The sequence below is a fragment of the Synchiropus splendidus genome, chromosome 6 (assembly GCF_027744825.2).
Source record: "Synchiropus splendidus isolate RoL2022-P1 chromosome 6, RoL_Sspl_1.0, whole genome shotgun sequence".
Lineage (NCBI taxonomy): Eukaryota > Metazoa > Chordata > Actinopteri > Syngnathiformes > Callionymidae > Synchiropus > Synchiropus splendidus.
Window position 1 is genome coordinate 17,938,265 of NC_071339.1, and position 19,188 is coordinate 17,957,452.

The 19,188-nt window shown below is 51.0% G+C and overlaps 3 protein-coding genes across 6 annotated transcripts; all 3 read right to left on the bottom strand.

Annotated features, from left to right (window-relative positions):
• Positions 1 to 406: 406 nt before the first annotated feature.
• Positions 407 to 1,663, bottom strand: LOC128760742 (dynein light chain roadblock-type 1-like). The gene is made up of 4 exons (XM_053868382.1): positions 1,570 to 1,663; positions 1,308 to 1,383; positions 779 to 946; positions 407 to 609 (listed from the first exon to the last, which is right to left on the bottom strand). Exons 1-4 carry the CDS (start codon positions 1,570 to 1,572, stop codon positions 566 to 568), a joined length of 291 nt encoding a protein of 96 aa, XP_053724357.1. The 5' UTR covers positions 1,573 to 1,663; the 3' UTR covers positions 407 to 565.
• Positions 1,664 to 1,738: 75 nt separating this feature from the next.
• On the bottom strand, positions 1,739 to 9,904 carry LOC128760381 (DDB1- and CUL4-associated factor 1-like). 3 transcript variants are annotated; one of them, XM_053867773.1, is made up of 30 exons: positions 9,773 to 9,904; positions 9,003 to 9,153; positions 8,868 to 8,944; positions 8,721 to 8,794; positions 8,540 to 8,653; positions 8,332 to 8,469; positions 7,836 to 8,183; positions 7,668 to 7,769; positions 7,437 to 7,595; positions 7,194 to 7,373; positions 7,015 to 7,124; positions 6,569 to 6,653; positions 6,252 to 6,415; positions 5,772 to 5,896; positions 5,626 to 5,702; positions 5,379 to 5,540; positions 5,156 to 5,311; positions 4,572 to 5,090; positions 4,233 to 4,510; positions 3,980 to 4,172; positions 3,677 to 3,759; positions 3,519 to 3,603; positions 3,212 to 3,445; positions 3,031 to 3,124; positions 2,854 to 2,958; positions 2,712 to 2,785; positions 2,527 to 2,619; positions 2,306 to 2,452; positions 2,131 to 2,233; positions 1,739 to 2,058 (listed from the first exon to the last, which is right to left on the bottom strand). In XM_053867773.1, the coding sequence occupies exons 2-30, from the start codon at positions 9,146 to 9,148 to the stop codon at positions 2,033 to 2,035; spliced, it is 4,251 nt and encodes a 1,416-aa protein (XP_053723748.1). In that variant the 5' UTR covers positions 9,149 to 9,153; positions 9,773 to 9,904; the 3' UTR covers positions 1,739 to 2,032. The 3 variants fall into 3 exon arrangements, 2 of the variants coding, with proteins under 2 accessions (XP_053723748.1, XP_053723750.1); XM_053867775.1 differs by having other exon boundaries at positions 9,003 to 9,150; positions 9,773 to 9,887; XR_008414830.1 differs by lacking the exons at positions 1,739 to 2,058; positions 2,131 to 2,233; positions 2,306 to 2,452; ... (1 more) ...; positions 2,712 to 2,785; positions 2,854 to 2,958 and having other exon boundaries at positions 3,212 to 3,356; positions 3,427 to 3,445.
• A 475-nt stretch (positions 9,905 to 10,379) lies between these two features.
• On the bottom strand, positions 10,380 to 19,155 carry smpd4 (sphingomyelin phosphodiesterase 4). Of its 2 annotated transcripts, XM_053869110.1 has the most exons (19): positions 19,031 to 19,155; positions 18,758 to 18,841; positions 17,413 to 17,499; positions 16,929 to 17,065; positions 16,354 to 16,429; positions 16,183 to 16,291; positions 16,028 to 16,080; positions 15,737 to 15,888; positions 15,540 to 15,672; positions 15,268 to 15,339; positions 14,347 to 14,484; positions 12,987 to 13,135; positions 12,833 to 12,923; positions 12,468 to 12,565; positions 12,225 to 12,388; positions 11,666 to 11,871; positions 11,232 to 11,594; positions 11,036 to 11,164; positions 10,380 to 10,805 (listed from the first exon to the last, which is right to left on the bottom strand). In XM_053869110.1, the coding sequence occupies exons 2-19, from the start codon at positions 18,794 to 18,796 to the stop codon at positions 10,485 to 10,487; spliced, it is 2,517 nt and encodes an 838-aa protein (XP_053725085.1). In that variant the 5' UTR covers positions 18,797 to 18,841; positions 19,031 to 19,155; the 3' UTR covers positions 10,380 to 10,484. The 2 variants fall into 2 exon arrangements, with proteins under 2 accessions (XP_053725085.1, XP_053725086.1); XM_053869111.1 differs by lacking the exon at positions 14,347 to 14,484.
• Between the last annotated feature and the right edge of the window lie 33 nt (positions 19,156 to 19,188).

Here is a 19,188-nt window from a genome sequence, read left to right on the forward strand (position 1 = left end):
CGCAGCTGCACGACCCAAAAGCTGAGCGAGGACGCTCAGGTGGATGAAAATGAAGTGCCCCTTATCCAGGCCTTTGAGAGGAACTGCTACCCTCAGGTCAAAGTCCTAGCTCTGCTGCCAGAATATGACTGAAGACCCACACGGCTGTTGCCAAATCCCCTCATCAGATCATTCTTGTCTCCTCAAGTCGTCGCAAACTTCTGCTGATGTGATGGAGTAAGGACGAGCACCTCTGTAAACTGAGGTGAAGCTGAACCGTGACCACACACTCAGTAGGCCACTGAGAGGGTTGATGGCTGCAGTTACTCAGCAGAAATCAAATCCACCAATTTGTGGAGATAAAACCACTTTTTTATTCAGAACGTTCAGCCAATGGCTGAGCCCTGACAGCGCCATCGTCTGGACAAAAGGTCACAAAGTGCATCTAGTTGGATCGCAAAAGCACTTTAATGTCACACAAACATGAAGCTTGCGGTCAACAATAAATAACAAACCAGGAGGAATGAAGAAGAGGAGGAGGAGGAGGAGGATGAGCGGAACCTTCTGGATTCACGCAGGAGCAGCTTCAGTCGAAAGGATTCTGGATGACGATCATGAAATAGTCTTTGTCTGGAGGAGGAGAAGAAGAGGAAATGACTAACATCTGAATTGTTTACAGTCTTCCCTGGAGCCCTGAGGGGACAAGGGCCAAGACCTTGGCCCAAAACTGTAGAACCAGTTACCAGCAACCTTCAACTCCTCAGCAAGCCAGTGGACAGCAGAGGTTCTTCTGTCTCACCTGGTGCGATCATGATCTCGTTCTTCTTGGAGCGGACCCTTAAGAAGGTCAGGTCGTTCTGGGAATCCAGCTCTCGGACAGTGCTGCGCGCCTTCAGGACCAGCTGGTGGATCAGGCCTGAGTACTTGACTGTGGTGGCGTTGTCCATGGTGGACTTGATGGGCACACCTGGCAGAAACACACAGGGACATGTGAGCACAGGTAGACGGGACAACCCAGCTTCACTTTGGGTTAGGGGGACCAGCTACGGTAGGTCTCTCACAGAACTTACACTTCCACCTGCAGTCAGAGTGGATGACAGGGGGTTTTCAACCAAAGAGAAAGTTGATTCAGTGCTTAACGCTCTTGACTTCACAGTGTATCTGCCAACATGAAACGTGGACCCGCGCCTGCAACAGTGCTAACGCAACACAGTCCCACTAAGTTCACAGTAGTTGTGAGTGCGGTTGATGGTGGACCCGTCCAGTCCCTGCAACTGGCCCGCATCCAGCCCGTAGATGGAATAATAAGGGGCATCCCGCAGATTTACCTTCAGAGTTGACGATGATGACACCCTGAACGCCCTTCTGACTCTGAAGTCTCTCCAAAGTCTCCTCCACTTCAGCCTTCACAGCAAGAAAGCAAGCATTAGTTGTCAGACGGGACTCTCCATGACAACGCCCGGCTAGCTCAAGCTGCTAGTTGAGTAGCAGCCTGCTGAACCGTCGTTTCAGTGAGCGGCAAGTCACGGAGGCGTCATGCCAGCAGTCGCAGAATGAAATACATAACTGAGAATGACGTCAGAAACTCACCATACTAAGTCTTTAAAGAGAAAATCACGTCACAAAGTCCCCTCGAAGACACACTGTTGTTGTGGCGGAAACGAGCGCTGAGCTTCCGGTCAAGTGCGACGTTCAGGGCCCGTGGAATTGTAGGAAATTCGCCAAAGTGAGCAAACGACGCGGACACGCCCTGATTAACTTCTTTAATGTCATTTTTTAAATAAACGAGTTTCACTAAAAAGACACAGCTTGATGAAAACACTGCAACATTCATTGATGGCTCAGAAATGTCCTTAAAAATGCAAACATTACAAAATAACAGCAACACAACACTTGTTGACGGACTGATATCCAGACTTCCCTCACTCACTCACACACAATGGAGAATAAAATGTATTTATTTAGACCTTCAAGATTTGTGAGAGTGAAACCCTGAGACCATAAGAACACTGGACTTGAGCATCATAAACAGCTGCAGTCCAGGTCGGCAAGATCAGTTGTCGTCATCCGAAGATCCAGCTGTACAAATAAAAAAAAATCACACAGCTGTAAAAATCAGAACTGGAACCCATGTCAACAATGAGAACTCACAGTCCAGGATCCCAGCCAGTCGATTCAATCTTGAGGCGTCTCCATCGCGGTTGCCTTCGTCGTTGTCACTGTCATCACTGCCATTCCCAAATAGAGCCTCCACCTGAGGGCAGTACAGTGAAGGAGGTGAAGGTAAAGTAAAGGAGAAGTAAGCTTGTGAGGGCAGACATCACACCTCAGAGTGGGTAGGCGTGGACTCAGTGCTGATCGGACCACTGGCGATTTCGTCGACCAGTTCGTCGATGATGTCTGTGTCTATGTCGTCATCAGAGTCTGAAGAGTCTTGGTCGTCGGCATCATCATCCTCATCCTCGTCGTCCTCCTGAGAGAGGAAGCGTGTTGAAACGTCAGATATAGTAGGAAATGTGCAGGACACAAACGCGTGGGCAGCTGCACCTCGTCGTCATCGTCGCGAGCTTCCTCTGCCAGCTTGTGTCGTCCCACCTCGTACAGCCGACAGCCGGCGTCCAGACCAACCGAGTCCAGGTCCTGGAAGACAAGCATGCGCACACACACATTTTTTTCATCATAACTTATTCACCAGCCTCCGACAGTGCTTGTGAACATAGAAGATGCCAAACCTCTATGAGAGCCAGATAGCAGTCACGGCTGTCAGCGCACAGGTCGAAAATGTGTCTCTTCACATCCAGAGTCGCTGAGGAGCACAAACATATTGTTGCAACACGCTACCTCTGAAGTCAGTAGACAGGAAGTAATGTGTACCAATAGGCTTGTAGTCACTGGCATTCAAGGTTCTGAAGGACGATTCAAACGGGCTTTTGTTGGGCTTCTCCATGACGTCATCCTCATCATCCAGGTTAAGGACCGCTGCAGTGGAAGAAATAGGTGTTGTCACACGAATCGACTGTGAAATGCTGTGTATGCCAGTGGTGCTCGTGCCTCCGTATATAACGGTGCCGTTGCTGTTGAAGACCACCCGACACCGGTCCAGCGCCGACACCGTGTGGAGCAGGTGGAACGTTCTGAGGTCCCACTGAAGCTCGATCAGGAAACTAACAGCTTGGTCAGCACATGCTACCTTAGTTACACCAATGTTCTAGCTAGTGTCTAGTGAGGATACAATCTCCGTGTTGATGATGACCTCCAGGCCGTTGGGGTGAAACACCCCGCTGATATCATCGTTGAACTTGTCAAACTTGTGCACTGCACGTGACGCGCGCACATCCCACAACACGCCGTCACTCAGCACCAGTTCATCGGTGGGACTGAAGGTGGCACAGTTTCTCTTGTAAAAGTTAGACAAGGCACTGTCCAACAACGTGTGTGTCTTCTGACCTGTGTGGAGGTCGTAGATCTGAAGGCAGAATTCAGTGAGCGCGCAAATGACAAGTCAGCGTCATGGGACGAGTCGGCCTCATGTGACGTACGTGTGCGGTCTGGTCCTTGCTGCCTACGATGCGGTCCTGACACAGCTTGCTGAACTCCACGTGGTGGTCGTCAGTGAAGGAGCTCCTGGGGCAGACAAAGTCCTACAGTCAGGTAGGAAGCCGGAGAACATCAAACACCTTTCAAATTAAGACTCTACTTGAGCGTAAAGGTTCCGTCCAGGCTCCAGAGTGACGACAGAGGACGACTCCACAGCGCTGACGTCAGGAGCAGATTCCCGTCCTGACAGGGCACAACATTGAAGAACAAGCTGTTCCACTGACATCTTCACACTCATGTTTAGTGTGTGAATGCAGCGAGACATTATGGGTACACAAGAGCCTCATCTGATCGAGTTAACAGACATACATCTGGACCACAAACAACACCAGCAGCCAGTGGAGTGTGCAGAAGTGATCGAACCAGACCGTGCCAAGACGACACATCTTCAGATGAAACTCACCCTGGAGGGCTGGATGTGGGTGAGAGAGGACGAGTGGCAGGTGTAGTCGGCCTCCTCCTCCCCTGAGAACATGTTGAAGAACTTGAGGTGCCCAAAGGTGTTCCCCAGCAGCAGGTGGCGCTGGTCGGCAGAGAAGGAGCAGCAGGTGAAGCTGCCGCTGTCGTCTTTGTGGAAGACACTGAGAGGACGAAACCTACGGCAGAGCAGGTTAGGAGGTGGGATGGTGAGTCAGGAGTCAGAGCGTGCACTCTACCTGCTGAAGATCAGGTGGCGGTCCAGATTGGCGCGCTCCAGGCCGCTGTACTTGGGGTGCAGCAGGCGGCTGCCCAGGCGGGCGGTGAAGTTGGCCGAGGCCTGTCGCCGGAGCCGGGGCACAGGACACCGGTGAGGGGTGAAGAGGGAGAAGGGGGGACAAGTGGTGACGGGGTTGGAACAGTGAGCATGTTGCTCCCTCAGGTACTCCGTGATGATGCCGTCCAGGGTGGGCGGCAACGGTAGGTGGCGCTCTAGCTGCTTTTTCATGGCTGGAGTCTGAGGACACAAAGAGGTCATTTCCACAGAAGGTCATCCCTGCGAGGTGTTGCACACTGACCTGGTTGAAGGCACCATGATCTGACTTCTGTCTGAGGGGTCGTGGTTTCCTGCCACTGCTGGTGTGTGGTCGCTCTTTGGAGAAGAGGATGCGACCAACAGGGGGTGCAGCAGAGTGTGGTGTGTGGGAGTGGGCCGACACCGGTGTTGCCATTTGGTGACCCGAGGCACGAGCGGTGTTCCCACTGCCCAGTCGGCAGAAGCGGGGTGCCTGAGAGGATGAAGGGGTGTGGCAGGGGGAGGGGTGACAGGGTGTCAGGTTAGCCTCCCGCACCAGCGTGTTCGCTGTGTCCGGAAGCCCATTGGCCAGGAGGTGGTTTCGGATCAAAAGCAGCAGCTCCTTCTGCGGGAAAGTGATCCGGGAGCGGGCGACCACATCAGCCCTCTGCAGGCGAGCCAGCGAGACGTCAGCACCCGTCAGTAGGCGCTTCCCCGAGATCAGCTGGATCAGCTCGCCAGCGTAGCGGCAGAAGCGCACGTGCTCACTGCGTTTGTCCTGCAGCACCGGCTCCTTCATCAACTGGACAGAGGGAGAGCCAAACCAGCCAAACCAGTCCAGGTCACCGATGGAAAACCAGGACTCACCTGCTGGATCAGTCCACTGGAGAAGAGCGGCAGCTTGCCGATGATCTGCCGGACCGGGTGACTGCGACACAGACCCACCAGAGCCTTGCAGGCGAGAGTCCGGATCTGATCCGCATCCGTGATGGGACTCTTGACAGTCAGCAGGGACAGAAGAACCTGAGGGGTGAACAGTGACAGGGTCAGGTATCTGACAGACCCTCGAGAACATATACGACGTCCTCACCTTGATGCCGTTGTTGTTCTGGACCACTGAGCACATGCGGTTCAGAACAGGGTCGGTGTTGGCAGAACCATGCTGAGGCAGCAATGACGCCCTGAGTGGGGTTCCAAGACCGCCACTGTGGCCCAGTTCCGGGTCTGGTGCCCAAACACAGTTGATGATGACCTGAGAGGAAACAGAACCAGAGTGTGAGTTGGTCGAGACTCACGACTGAATCAGGCCGCAAAATCAGCAAGAACATTCTGCTGACCTGTAGTGCAGACTTTTGGATGTCCGCATCATTGACAGAGACCATGCCCTCCGCGATGCCCAGGATGATGCTCATACCTGCAGCACAGACACACGTGAGCAGCCCAGGACCCGTCACCAGTAGAACCCTGCCAAACCCTCACTGACCAACAGTGGATATGGGAGATCGGTTCTCGTCCAGGATCTCCACCGTGTCCGCCAGAAGCAGCTGGACCTTTGGGACCACAGTCAGGATGGACACCACGTCCAGGATGTAGCGGAGCAGGTCAGACCTGGGGAGGAGATGAGCAGCCTCGGACCAGAACCGTGCATGGTGTCTCTGCAGTGTGCGTGTGTGGGCTTGTTTATACTACTTTGTGGGGACCAATTATTGACAAAACCCTATCCTTGTGAGGACCGTATGACTTTGTGGGGACATTTGGCTGAAGCCCACAGGGTTAAACCTCAAATAGAGGATGAAGGCTTCAAAATAACTGTCATTATAATTGGGTTTCAGTTTGGTTCCTAGTTAAGGTCAGTCATGTGTTTTGGATGGTTAGGTTTAAAGTGAGAGGCTGGGGAAAGCATTATGGCAATGAGAAACCTCACAATGTCCCCACAAGGATTGAAATACAAACATGTGTGTACCTCCCACTGTAGCTCCTCCAATGGCAGCAGGACTCCAACAACTGTATCAGTACTGGGAAGCAGCCAAAGGAGCAGAACCGCCTCACAGGCTCCCACAGCAATCGAGGACTCGAGACCAGGAACTCCATCATCTCCTGCAGCTGCTCACGGGGGAAAGAGACGGCCTGTGGCCCGGCACAGGATCCAGATCAAACCCAGGCTGTTAGAACACCACTAGTTTCATGAAGACCACCTGTCTGCTTTTGTGCAGTTGGTAAAGGCAGGCGGTATAATATTACAGCTAGTTGGTTTCTCTCTAATGATCATACTTGCATTACCTTGTGGATGTTCTGGGTGGCGATGGAGCCTCCGTTCAGGCTCTTGACGTGATCCACCTCTAGAGCCAGGTGAGCCTCAAAGTACCTGAGAGAAAAATACCATAAGAGTCAAGGCTGCCCAGGATCATACCAAGGTCCTCTCACGATTAGAACCAGAGGTCAGCGTAGTTCCTGTGCACAAGCACTGGCTTCACCTCTGTGAGACCATCGAGATCAAGAGACAGCCAACAGCAGCCAGAAGGTTCTAACTGTTTCAGTCATGATGACAAGAGAGCCAGTCAGACTGGTGAGAAATCACCACTTGACTACGGTGCTCACATAGAAGTCGATTTATTTAAGACTCTTTAAGAAAACACACAGCAAATATGATCTCGAGGAAGAGACCAGGAACAAGGGTGTAGAGGAGAAGACGAAGATGGAGGAGGAGTAGATGACGCATGTCTCACCTGAGCAGTGCGAGGCAGGTGTGTCTAGCTGTTTGTCTGCAGGAGAAAATCTGGTCATCATTTAATGTTGAAGCTTCACTCTCCATGTTCATGATGTCCAACGTGCTGATCTGCAAAGAGACGACATCAGTGTATATATGTGTGTGTGTGTGTGTGTGTGTGTGTGCCCGCGTACTGACCAGGTTGACCAGACGTCTGAGTCCGTCCTGCTGGTCAAACAGCTGCAGTGCAGCTCTGAAGGAAAAGACCACGGAGAAGAACAAGGTGGCGTGACAGACACCCGATGAGTGAGATGACTCCAGCAGACAAAGACCGTAAGACACCATGTCTGACAGCACTTGACCCGGAAGCATGCACACCTACACAAGACACACAACTCTGTTCAAGAGAAGGCTCCGCAAAGTGCCCGACTGAGTGCTCACCCTCTCCATGGCGTCATGGTTGTAGGCCAGGAAGTAGAGGGTGAAGGAGACGCCGGTTGCTGCCATGGACCTCCGGGGGATCTGCAGCAGCTTCTGGACTCCTCCGTGAGCGATGAACTCAGCGGCAAACTTCTTCTGCTGCAACATGGTGGCCAGGAACTGAGAGGCCATATTAGTCAGCTGACTTGTTTGGGTCACGACAGGACGTGATGTCACCAGAGAGGACTATACCAGCAGGGAGTCATAGGTCAGCTGGACGTTCCTGGTCTTATTCAAGTCCAAGTAGTTCATCAAGACCGGCCGTGCATCAAGCTGGACGAAGACTGAGAGCAGCTATAGAGGAAGAGGAAAAGAAATCACCATCCTCATCATCTTCATCATCCTCATCCTCATGTTTACCTCTTGGTGGTCAGCCAATGGAGCAAGGTACTGCAGGATGAGTCTCTGCTCCACAGTCGGGCTCAGAGGGAACAGGCAGTAGTCAGAACCGACCACCATGGCGCTCATTTCGGACCAGGGTGTACTGGTCACCTGATGAGAGTCGTTGCTGCTCGCCGTCGCCTCCCACTGGTCACCCTTTCTCACTTCCGCCTCACCTCCCTCTGAGTTCTCAGCATCATTCCTACCTCCATTCTCCTGCATCGACCCATTCAGAGGTTTGGAGGGCGCACTGATCTCTGAACTCTGCTCGTGACCCTTGATCATTAGAGATTGCAGCTCCTTCAGTCGGGTAAACACCAGCGGCACCTGAACACACGCCATGGCTCAGAGACAGACAGACCTGGATCTGAAATCTATCTGCGCGTTCACTGGCTCAGCAAGTCGCAGCAACATTCATGAGACATTTAGTGGTTTGAGATTTGAAGCCGCGTTACTGAGTGTGAATGTGCCTCACCAGCTGAGTGTTCTTCTCCTGAAAGCCACTCTCCACATCAGGGTTGTTCATTGCTTTGGCCAGAAGGCCGATGGCATAACTTGAGAGAGGAGGTTCTTGCTCCAGAGCCCAGGAGAAAAGCAGATCCACCAGGCCCTCCTGACACACACACATATAAACATTGCTTATAGTCAGAAAAACCCCAGTAACACACTGATACAGGACTCACTTTGTCTTGGAACACGGCTGCCGTCTCTAGACCCGGTGTGATGTTAAGCAGTAGCCTGCAGGCGGCACTATTGAGGGTCTGCTCCCGACTGGTCATGATGTAATTGTCAAGCAGCTGGAAGAGAAGCAGGAGAACTTTCAGACTAAGTTCTAAGAGGGCTGGGTCACGGTCAGAGTCTTACAGTGTTGGTGAAGTCGTCGTTCTTCAAGAGGAATTTGAGAATCTTTCCCAACATGCAGTTTGGGTCAACCCGACCTGAAGTCCACAAACAATGGGTCACGTCAAATGCCGGACTCGGTCTGCTCAGATTCCCGGGTTCTGGACTCACCTGGATGTCGGTCATCAAATGGATCTGTGTCTGTCTTGCGGTACTCGTGAGTCTCCTGTTCCACAAGAACGGAGATCCTGCAGAACCACATGAGACTCAGAGAGGTCCAACCCCTGGCCACAGCTCCCTACTCACCTGTTCAGTACCGACACCAGCTGGTCGGTACTTCCCCGCCGGGCCGCTTCCCACTCGTCCATCAGTTTGGCCATGTCGGCCCAGGCTACGTCAGTCACAGTCGCCGCCAACGCCGCCGAAACGGCAGCCGCCCATGCTGCCTCCATCACTGCTACATTCAAGGACGGTGGGAGAAATGTGAATGTGGGTTTTGTTTACACACTGATCTGTCAGTCCACAGTCTGCTGAGGAGATCCAGGACCTCGTCAGTTAGAGAGGATGTGGTCAACTGCCTAAGACCTTCGACAGGCCTGGAAGAACAGGTTCAGGTTCTGGGGAGCAGTCTTCTCCCACTGGTCTGCCCCATGGACCAGGCAAGTTGTTCTCGTCAGGAGAACTGGACTAGATTGGTGCCACTGTCTAAGGTGATCACGTCTGGTTCTCAAGGAGGTCTTCCAGCTGGGCGGAGAACCTGGGACATACCCAGCACCGGGGGGTAAGCGGCCACTGCACGTTCAGTCCGCACTGACATGTCAATATGAGAGACCCAACAACGTCTGCACATCTGTTTCAGCACGTCTACCCGGCGTCTACATCAGCTCCACTGTGGCCCGATGTGACGACGAAAGTGACGGACCAATATCGGTGACCCTACTTTCACACCCGAGTCAGGACGGCCGGAACACAAGTTGGTCCGGCGAGACCCGCAGCGTGTTCACCAGTGGCCGTCTGTCGCCCACCACATGTCGACCCACCTGCTGAGAAAAGGCTCCAGTGTTTCCGGGACTCACCTCGAGGTTGTGCCGCAGCAGCTCCGAGTTCTGAGTGCCGCGTCTCCTCAAAGAACGTGGAAGAAAATAAGTTTTCACGTTTGACTTCAAACTTCTCCCGGCGACTAGATGTGACGTAACCACCGCGCGTGGATGACGTCGACCCCTCGCAGTGATTCATGGGACTGGTAGTTGAAGAGAGAAAAAACAACAGTCCGTTTACGTTATTTATCATTTATTTACGACTCTGGCAGTATTTGACATGGACGTTTCACATTGCCGCATTCCTCGCAGATTTATCCGGCCTGCGTGACAACAGCTTGTCGTGTTTGTAGGAGTTTAAAATACTGTGGCAGTCAGTGAGGAGGAGACCAGCGGGCGGCTCAGTTCTTCCCAAACTACCTAAAACCACCAGGGATAGCAAGGATCTGGGATGGAAAGTTATTGTGTGTATTTAATTTGAGACGGGTATGGGAGCCTGTGCCGATCAGACAAAGACTGACGGTTTGGAGACATCCTCAAGTGAAACTGAGAATGTGACTCTGGACACGCAAACATGTCAGGACAGTTTAGGAGAAGCATTCTGAGACACGTGACCCCTGTCCGTCTGCAGTCCAATGAGGTCCAACACAGAAAATGGTTTGGAGATCTTTATTGTTAAAGTCAAGCGCTGCACAAGCACAAACAAAACTGTACACGGAGAATGAAAGTATTTGGTCTCTCCACATGTTCATCAGAGCGTCTTCAGTTTGTCGTCCAGCAGGGTCATCACGACTCCGTATAGTAGCCCGGCGGACAGGGCAAGCAGCGTGCTGGAGGCGAGGCCCAGTGACATAACAGCGGCAATCAGGTAGAAGAGCAGCAGCAGCAGCAGTGTCCGGTAGCTGCCCAGCACTCGCAGACTGACTCGCGGCCGCCGACACCAGTCGGACTTCTGACGCGTGGCTGGGCTGAGCTTCAGTCGGCGGCCAGATGCGGAGTCTGTCAAATAATGGCGGGAGAGTCGGCCAAGGAAGTCAGAGCGTGAGCAGAGCGTTGTCATGTGATCGCCGAACTGTGGAGCCAAGAAGGTGAGGTCAGAGATCATGTGACTGAGACCAGAAGAAAAGATTAACCTTCCAGACCACGGCAGGTCTTCTGTAATTCCAATAGGACATAAGTGGGACTTGAACAAGCAACCTTCTGGGGGTTTACCAAAACATCAAGCCAAAGTTCTGTCCGAATGAACGTCAATGACCATTACTGAGCTACAAGGTTCAAAGTGGAGGTGATGACCTCACTGACCTTCTGGTTGAGCAGACAGGAGATCCGGTAAAGCAGACGCACCAGCACTGCACTCTCATAGCTCCTGATGGGCTGCAGCTCCGGGTCACCCCGATACCTGATATTGAACCTGCGCAGCCCGTTGATGATCTGTGCACACATGTAGCAAGTCAGTCTGGTTCTGGTTCCATGGGCCATTGGCACAGACAGAACCCACCTGAGAGCGGCCCAGGTCTGTGAGGACCAGCCCGTCCTCCCCGCTGACACAGTCCGGCAGCTGCTTGTGGTTCTCGTCGTCATGGCTGGACTCAGCACAGGCGGTGAGCTGAGCCAGCTGAGCCTCAGTCACCTTGAAGACCAGACAAAGGTTTTTCAAGGCCCGGTCCAGCAGCTCGTGGGTCTTCTTCAGACACTCGCTGCTCTCCTCCGGCTCGCTTGGACAGAAGGTGCTGTTGGGGTCCGCTGGGCCCAGTCCCAGCCAGGACAGCAGGGACGTGTTGGCAGCTGACTCGTTGGAATGGTCTGAGATCTTCTTGGCCGTTTGCCGGGCATGAGCCAGAGTCTGGATCAACCGGACCACCTGAGTGGGAGAAAGGTAAATCAAAAGTTCAACTCTCACGACCAGAAGAACTTCAATTCACTTCGGCTCACCGCTGCTCGAGTCTCGGTTCCGAACATCTGGGAGTACTGGCAGTCCTGACCCTCCAGGGCGTACACCTGGCTCTTCACCCGGAAAACCGTGTCGGTCACCACACGTTGCCGTGACGACAGAAAGCTGCCTCCCTGGCCAGGCGTCAGGTAGCCACGTGGCTGGCGGTGGTGAAGGACCGTTTCAGGCTCTAGGAACATCTGCTCTCCTGAAACCAGACCACTGGAGCGTTAAGACATCTAAGACCCGAGGGTCGACCAAGTTTCACTCCTGGAGCCAGGCTTTTAGCTAGAATTTTGAAACAGGGCGTCCAATACTCCCAAATATTCCTCCGATTAGAAAGCAATGAGTTAGTTTTGTGAACGATTGTTGAAAGTTTGGAACTTATCTGCGGTTTCCTCCTGTCATCAGCATCAGACCATCAATAGCAGCAAGCTTCCATGCTGCGAGTGTCGCGACTTACCGTGAGATTACCACCGGACGCCCTCTAGCTAAAAGCCTGCTTGGAGCATTCCATGTCTGAGTGTCTCCAGAGGAGAGTGCCAAAGTTTGTATCCTGACCTTTCTGGATCATGTCAGCCAGGTTGGGCTGAGAGAAGACTTTGGCCACTCTGAAGACCATCAAGGCATTTTTGCCGTTGACTAGGTCGGTCCGGGCGGCCCGGTTCAGAAAGCCCTGGAACAGCTTGGTGTACATCAGCAGGTTCTCATGGACGAAGGACTCCCTGGAATGTGAACACAGGTAACGCAGGTATGCAAACATCGACAGCAACAGTCCTTCTCAAAGAGTTCTGGCCCACTCACCATTTATCTGTGACGGTTCTGTTGGGTTCTGCGTCAGTGCTGCTCTTCGTGGCTGTGTATCTCCATGGCTGGATGAAGCTCAGCCACGTCTCCAAGACCTGAACACCAACAGAGTCAGTTTGTGTCTGACTTTGTGGCGACCAGTTCTTGACAAAACACTGTCCTTATGAGGACTGTATGACTTTGGCTGAACCCCACCAGGTTATGCCTCAGTTTGAGGATCAAAATAACTGGGTCATTATAATTGGGTGTAGGTTTGGCTCATAGTCCTGGTTAAGGTTAGCCATGTGTTTTGGATGGTTAGGGATAAGTCCCCACAGAGATGGTGCGACAAACCTGTGTGTGTGTGGTGATTACACTCTCACCGCTCTAAAGGAGGCGTCCAACGGCCAGTGACCAAAGCAGTGCTGGAGGAACAGGTAGAGTTTCTGCTGGACAAATCGTTGGACCACCACCCTGCAGAAGACGCACATCACCAGTCACAGTGACCCTTCCTGGCAGAGAATGCGTCGCTCTCACCTCTTGAACTCCTCCAGTGGGCTGGCGTGGGCATGAGAGTGGGGGGAAGGGGATAGCTGCTCAGGCTTCAGGCTGTTGGAGAAGGCGTGCAGATGTTTGACCAGCAGACGGACCACCAGCACATGCTCCTCCGACGGGCTGAACGGCTCCTGCAATGACAGGTGAGTGGTAAGCACTGCCCACGACTGACCTCCGCACGCAAGCAGCCCATCAGAGCGCGTTCCCAAAACAGCAGCCGCACACACAAATGACCAGAGCCACCCAGACCACCGAGGTCCCACCCTGATCCACAAGTCCGCCCAGCAGGATCAGGTCTCTCCTTCAAAAAGTGTGGTACCTACATTAGATGGTTTTGGGGCACCTGTGGAGAGAGGAGTCCTGACCACCCAGAGGGGACAATTGGAGATCCACAACCATATGAACAACCTTCAGGAACTCATCTGTGTCTCAGCGGTCCTAGAAGTGATGTCCTCAAACCCAGGGCTTCAGCTAAGAGGTTCCACTTTATTCTGATTATCTCCAAAGATTTAGGTTGAACAAGTCCAAGAGTCAAACGACTGATTCATCACATCATAAACACAAGCCACCAGGACCTCGGTGCCCAGCAGCAAAGGAGGGGAACATCAAGCACATGCGGTTAAACAGACCAGCAGTAGCCAACATGAACCAAACCAGTTAACTCTGCTGGGAGATTCCAGAAGCTTAATTGCTGCTCATTCTTAGTCCAGGAAGCTTCTTCACAGAGACGCACTCATGGGAACCTGTTCGGCATCGACACTGCTGCACTCCGCCAAGACTCAGATGTCCTTCATTCTTTACCCACAATCAGTTCCGCATTTTCATCTGAGGGTTTGGTTCGTAAGTGTCGAGACCATGGAAGCTTTTTCTTCCCCCTGGTGATTTCAAACTAAGTTCAATGTCTAGATTTCTGCTGAGTGAAGGTGAGCAGCCGAGTGACCTTACAGAAAAGTCAGGACCTGCACACCATTAAGAAGCTAAGTAACAGACTTGAATCCAAGTGTTAGATATTCTTTCAGAGGCCCCAAAACAAGAGTCAGTGAGAGGCCTAGAAAGCCAATATTAAGGTGCACAGGACGAGCCTTTCAGAGTCCCTCAAGTCGAAGCAAGCTGGTGTCTGAATGAGGAAACTCGTCATCTCCTCTTCATCAGTTTTTTTCTGACTCGAACCTACTTTTAGTTTTAAAAAACCTTTCAGCATCACTTCGGTCCTTCTGAGTACTTGGGGGTGGGGGGTGTCTAGGCATAAACCCAGCAGCAGGTTGACTGTTCAGTCCTGGTTTTCCTGGAGGGTCGCTGTGGCAGAAGCTTCCTGGTTGGTGTTTGTAACGCTGAGTTTTACCTCCAGGAGGCCCCAGAGGGCCGGGGGTGAGTGAAAAGGTAAAAGTACTTGGTAGGTGTGGAGGGTCCCAGAGCCTGGTGGGCCGAGGGCTTGGCACGGCACGCTGGACATACTGAGGCGGTACTGCAGCAGCGCCAGCTGATCACCCATGACCACCAGGGGGGGAAGAGAGGGGAGGGAGACAAGGGGGAAGAGGGAACACATGAGAAGAGGAGGCAGAGTGGAGATCAGAAGAGGAACACAAAACACAAGTTTGAGCGACACAGCAACGCAGTGATCTGACGACGGTAACAATCTCACACACAAAGGTTACAATCATGGGCATCACACGTGCAGAAGAATGTGTGGCCACTACGGAGGGGCCATCAGAGGGTTTGATCGTCGAACCATCTGTCACAGTGACGCTCAACTACGACCTCAACCTCTCATGAACCTCATTGTTCTTCAAATCAGAACCGTCTGATGGTCCATTCACATGAAGTATGGCATCGGCCAGTGGAGATCAGGTGATGGGGGAGGGCAGGGTGGGCATTGGGGGGTCAGGGGTCGGCGCTGCAGCCTCATGAAGCAGAAACAGGAAATGGTCAACATGCAGACATACAGACCAGCATGCAACATTCGGATCCAGAGCAGGTCCAATCTCAGTCCACCGGCTCAGGTGTGAGAACCCAGAGGACTGAGTCAACAGTTCGACGGATGGGACTGGACAGGTAAAGATCTGTGTCTGTTTCCCTTCAGAACCATATGAAAAGATCTGAGCTGTGTTGAGAAACACAAAGACTGCGGTCGACGCTCAGGAGAACCTCGTGCGAGCAGCACCAGTCAGTCTGCCTGGTCAGCCGGTGGGCAGGCAGCCATGCCAAGGTGCGGTGCAGCAGGGGAGGAGATGAGGGTGCTGGACTGGTAAGTCTACAGTCTTACCTTGACCTGAGGTGACTGTAACTTCTGGTAGACGTCCAGCGAATAGTGGTGAAGCCAGACCTCCACAAACATCTGAAGAACAAACAGATGTGAGCACGTGTGACAGACTACGACCTCTCCTTGAACTAACACTTTCTGCTGACCTTAAAAAATGACAAACAAACACTGAAATAGAATCAAAATCCATCGATATTTTCATGGAAGCAGGTCTCGAGAACATCACTCTGGCAACACTCATTCTCTTCTCTACTTCAGTCCAAATGAAGTCTCACCTGCAGCAAGGTCTCTGTCCTCCAGATCTCCTGGGCTACAGGGTCAGCGTTGACCAACGGTTGATGGAAGATGTGCTGCTTCAGCAGACTGGGACTGTGGACGCCGTACCCCGCAAAGGAAACACCAGAAGTCCTGAGAAGATCAACAATGCAAGTGTGACAGGAGTCAGAACAATGTGAGGAAGACCTCGGGGTACCTTGGCGAGGGAGCCGTGACGGAACCTCTGGAGTCCGAATATGGAGAAGGAGGAACATTTCCCTCACTGGGGAGGAAATACTTCAGGTAGGATTCCACCAGGACAAAGTAGGCGCTGTCAGTGGAGCTGCCCTGCTGCTTCTGAAGAGAGTTCTGGACACAGAGAGGTGTGACAACTCAAATCTGACTTCTATAGCATCTTCTGTCCATCACATGACTTTTACTAAACCCATATATTCTCCAGAACCTTTCCACTGCCATTAGTTGACCGATCTCTGTTCAACTCATTTACCTTAGGTGTGATGAGGCAGGAAGCCAAGTGGAACATGAAGAACTCAAAAGGATCTGAGGAGAATTTAGGAAGACATGTATGTATAGGTTGCATCTCTGTCCACTAGGAGGCTCTTCGACGCTCGTCCTCAGAAAGGGAAACAGTGGAAAGGATACTGAGCGCCAGGTTGGGCGTCAGCTGACCCGACATGGGGAACTGCAGCTTGTTGTGGAAGAGTGGGCAGTCAGGCAGCACACCCTGCTGGATGCAGGCCTTCACCGGACCCTGGAGGAAAACTAACAGTGTCAGGCGCACAGGTTGAGGGAACAGAGAGGGGGCAAACTCACAGGCAGATAGTCTACTGGGATCTGGAACTTGTATTCTTCTGCTTGCAGCTTGTAGACCAGCTTCATCATGGCACCACTGAGGACAGCAACACCATCACATGTACCTGTATACTGTCACTGGCTTTGGTGTTAGTGTGGAGAAGTCTCTGAACCTTAGGGTGTGGTGACACAAAAGCCACTTCACCTGTGCCTTACTATCACACAAGCACAGTCAGTCTTCAACAGTCTTCACATTACCTCCCTTCAGACAAAGAACAGCCCAACCTCACCACCTTTGTTATCAGCAAAGATTTTTACTACATTTAATACTAAGATTTGAAATGGTTGTTTTCATTTTCACTCAGTCACATTTACACAAAACTATCGTCACTGCCTATCAACCTTATAAGAATTGAGGGTTCACGTTCGATTTCTGCTGCACCTTTCCTCTTCACTAACTCAGACAGCCGCAGACACTAATGTGACACTGCCTACATTCAAATAACTACACCATCACAGAGGCCGAGGAGTGGTTTATGAACAATGGCCATCTCTCATCGCGGCCTGAGAGTCAAGGGTCAGAACCAGGCCAGTACCTAGGCTTGAGGAAGTCCAGAACCACATTGTACTCGCTGCAACGGGAGTGAAGGAGTCGCAGGTTCCAGCCTCCGAGAAGTCCATCCAGACTTCCAAACACACTTTCAACCAGCCAGGAGTAGATGCTGTGCAGCTCCTAAACACAAACACACATATGAAGATGCACATGAAACACACTGTTGTGTTTGTATGGAGGAATACCTTTGTAACAAACAAGTAAATGTGAGGACTGCCTTCTCACAGGGAAACGTCGACATATCAACAAAATATTTTCACAGAATCACAGACGTTAGATAATCACTAAACACTAACAGATTCTGAGTGAAGAATGACTCAATGACCATCAACCTCCCTTGAAACTGCAGCATTTGAATTAGAATACGCAGAAAACAAATGTCATTAACACGACATCTGTTTCTGCAATGAACTCATCCAGACACTATGATATAAGCAGATGATGAGCAGATGAAAGTGTTCAGTCACCTTTGCTGGATAGTCTTCGATGATCTTCACTAGCTCCTGACATCTCTGGACCAGCGGCTTGTTGGCTGCGTCTGCTTTGAGAGTGACCTGAAGGAGACACAGAGGTCAAAGGTGGCAGAGAAGGTATTTCTATTTATAACGGTATTTGCAATTTGTAACGGTAATTTTATCTCACAGGTTGCTCACATGATGACAATTCAGCCCACAGGTGAACTTAACACTTACCAGAATTTTCCATATATTTCACTTTGAGTATTTTAGTATTTCAAAAGGCTGTAGCCTGAAAACTGTGAGAGATAAAGGCAAACTGCATAATATAAGAATCTTCAGCATGATCCAAAGGAAGGAGGATGGAAGTAAATTCACTCATTTAAATTGAATATTATGACACTGCATTGTTGACCGTTACAATTTTGCAGCTTTGGCAACCAAAGGGTAAACAATATCTTTTGTTAGTGGCACTCACAGCCTCCTCACATAGGACAGCAGGAAATTAGATTAGACTAGCTATTCTTTATGAAAGAAATTATGGAGGAATAAAGTGGACGCTCTTATATGATAGACATGCAGGAACTGGAGTGATGGAGCTGAAGGTAAAGATGTCCACACTTCCACGCTCCAAGGAAGGGTTAGGGTTAGGGAAAAATTTGCGATGACCTGGATAAAGCGATGGTTTCAGTAGCACTGATGTATCCACGTACGTCTTGGGGAACTTGCTCTTATGTCCTTGTTGTTTCAAGCCATTCCTTTCAATTCCCAGTCTGAGTTCAAATCAGCGAGGAAGTGACTCTTTATTATTAAAACCTTAAAGTTATTTTCTGCAAGTTACATGTGGAAATTGTTCAATAAATCATCTGTGCTATGTGAGTGGGTGCACCTCCATAGAAAGTGTAACTGCTATGATGCAAAGACATTGGAAAAAAAATGCGTTCTCTGCACGCACCTAACCACGATTCACAGTAATAGGAAAAGTGGCTTAAGCTCAGGACCATCGCAACCCTAAACTCAAGGCATAAGATCAATTCACAATGGACACATCAAAGAAGTGCGAAGCAACATTTGCCAAAATGACCTTTCGCAGCAATGTTTGCGCAACTAAAATTAATATATGAAGATTCAAAATAACATTTCACACTAGAAAACTGTTTGAAACATTGTATAATTCTTTACATTCTCTTTGAATTTATTTACTATCTAATCAGACTTGTCTGCATGTTCGTAAACCCGTACACATCATATGCTGACTAGTGGTGTAATCGTTTAAGTAGTCGCAGACTAGTCGACTTTGAAAACAGTCTAGGTCTAAACATGACGTTACCACCATCAGTGAACCGTAGGGACTCACCAGAAGGAGACCTGGCTGTGGTAACGTAGGCGCTGCCATGTGGAGTGTCGCGACAGGTCGTTTGGAACTGCTATTAGTTCCGAGCTGAGGGAAAAAAAACAAGACAAGACAGGTCGCATTAACCACATAAGTTAACGTTTGACTCAACAAAGTGATGAAAAGAGGTGATTAAACTGTGACTGACAGTTAGCTGAAGTTGCTAAGGGCTAACAAAAACAAAGAGCGGGAGGGATCGAGTCGACCAAGGGATCGTAATAAAAGCCTGAAATTCACCTCGAGTCATCTCATTCTCTTAAAATGCCGCTTTCAAATTGGACTCTGGTCCGCCGCTATGTTTGCCAGAGAAGTTGTCGTGCGGTCCAACTGTCGCGCTTCTTCTTCGGCTGCGGACCACCTTCACTCCGCTGAGACAACGCCCTCTGCCGGAGCTA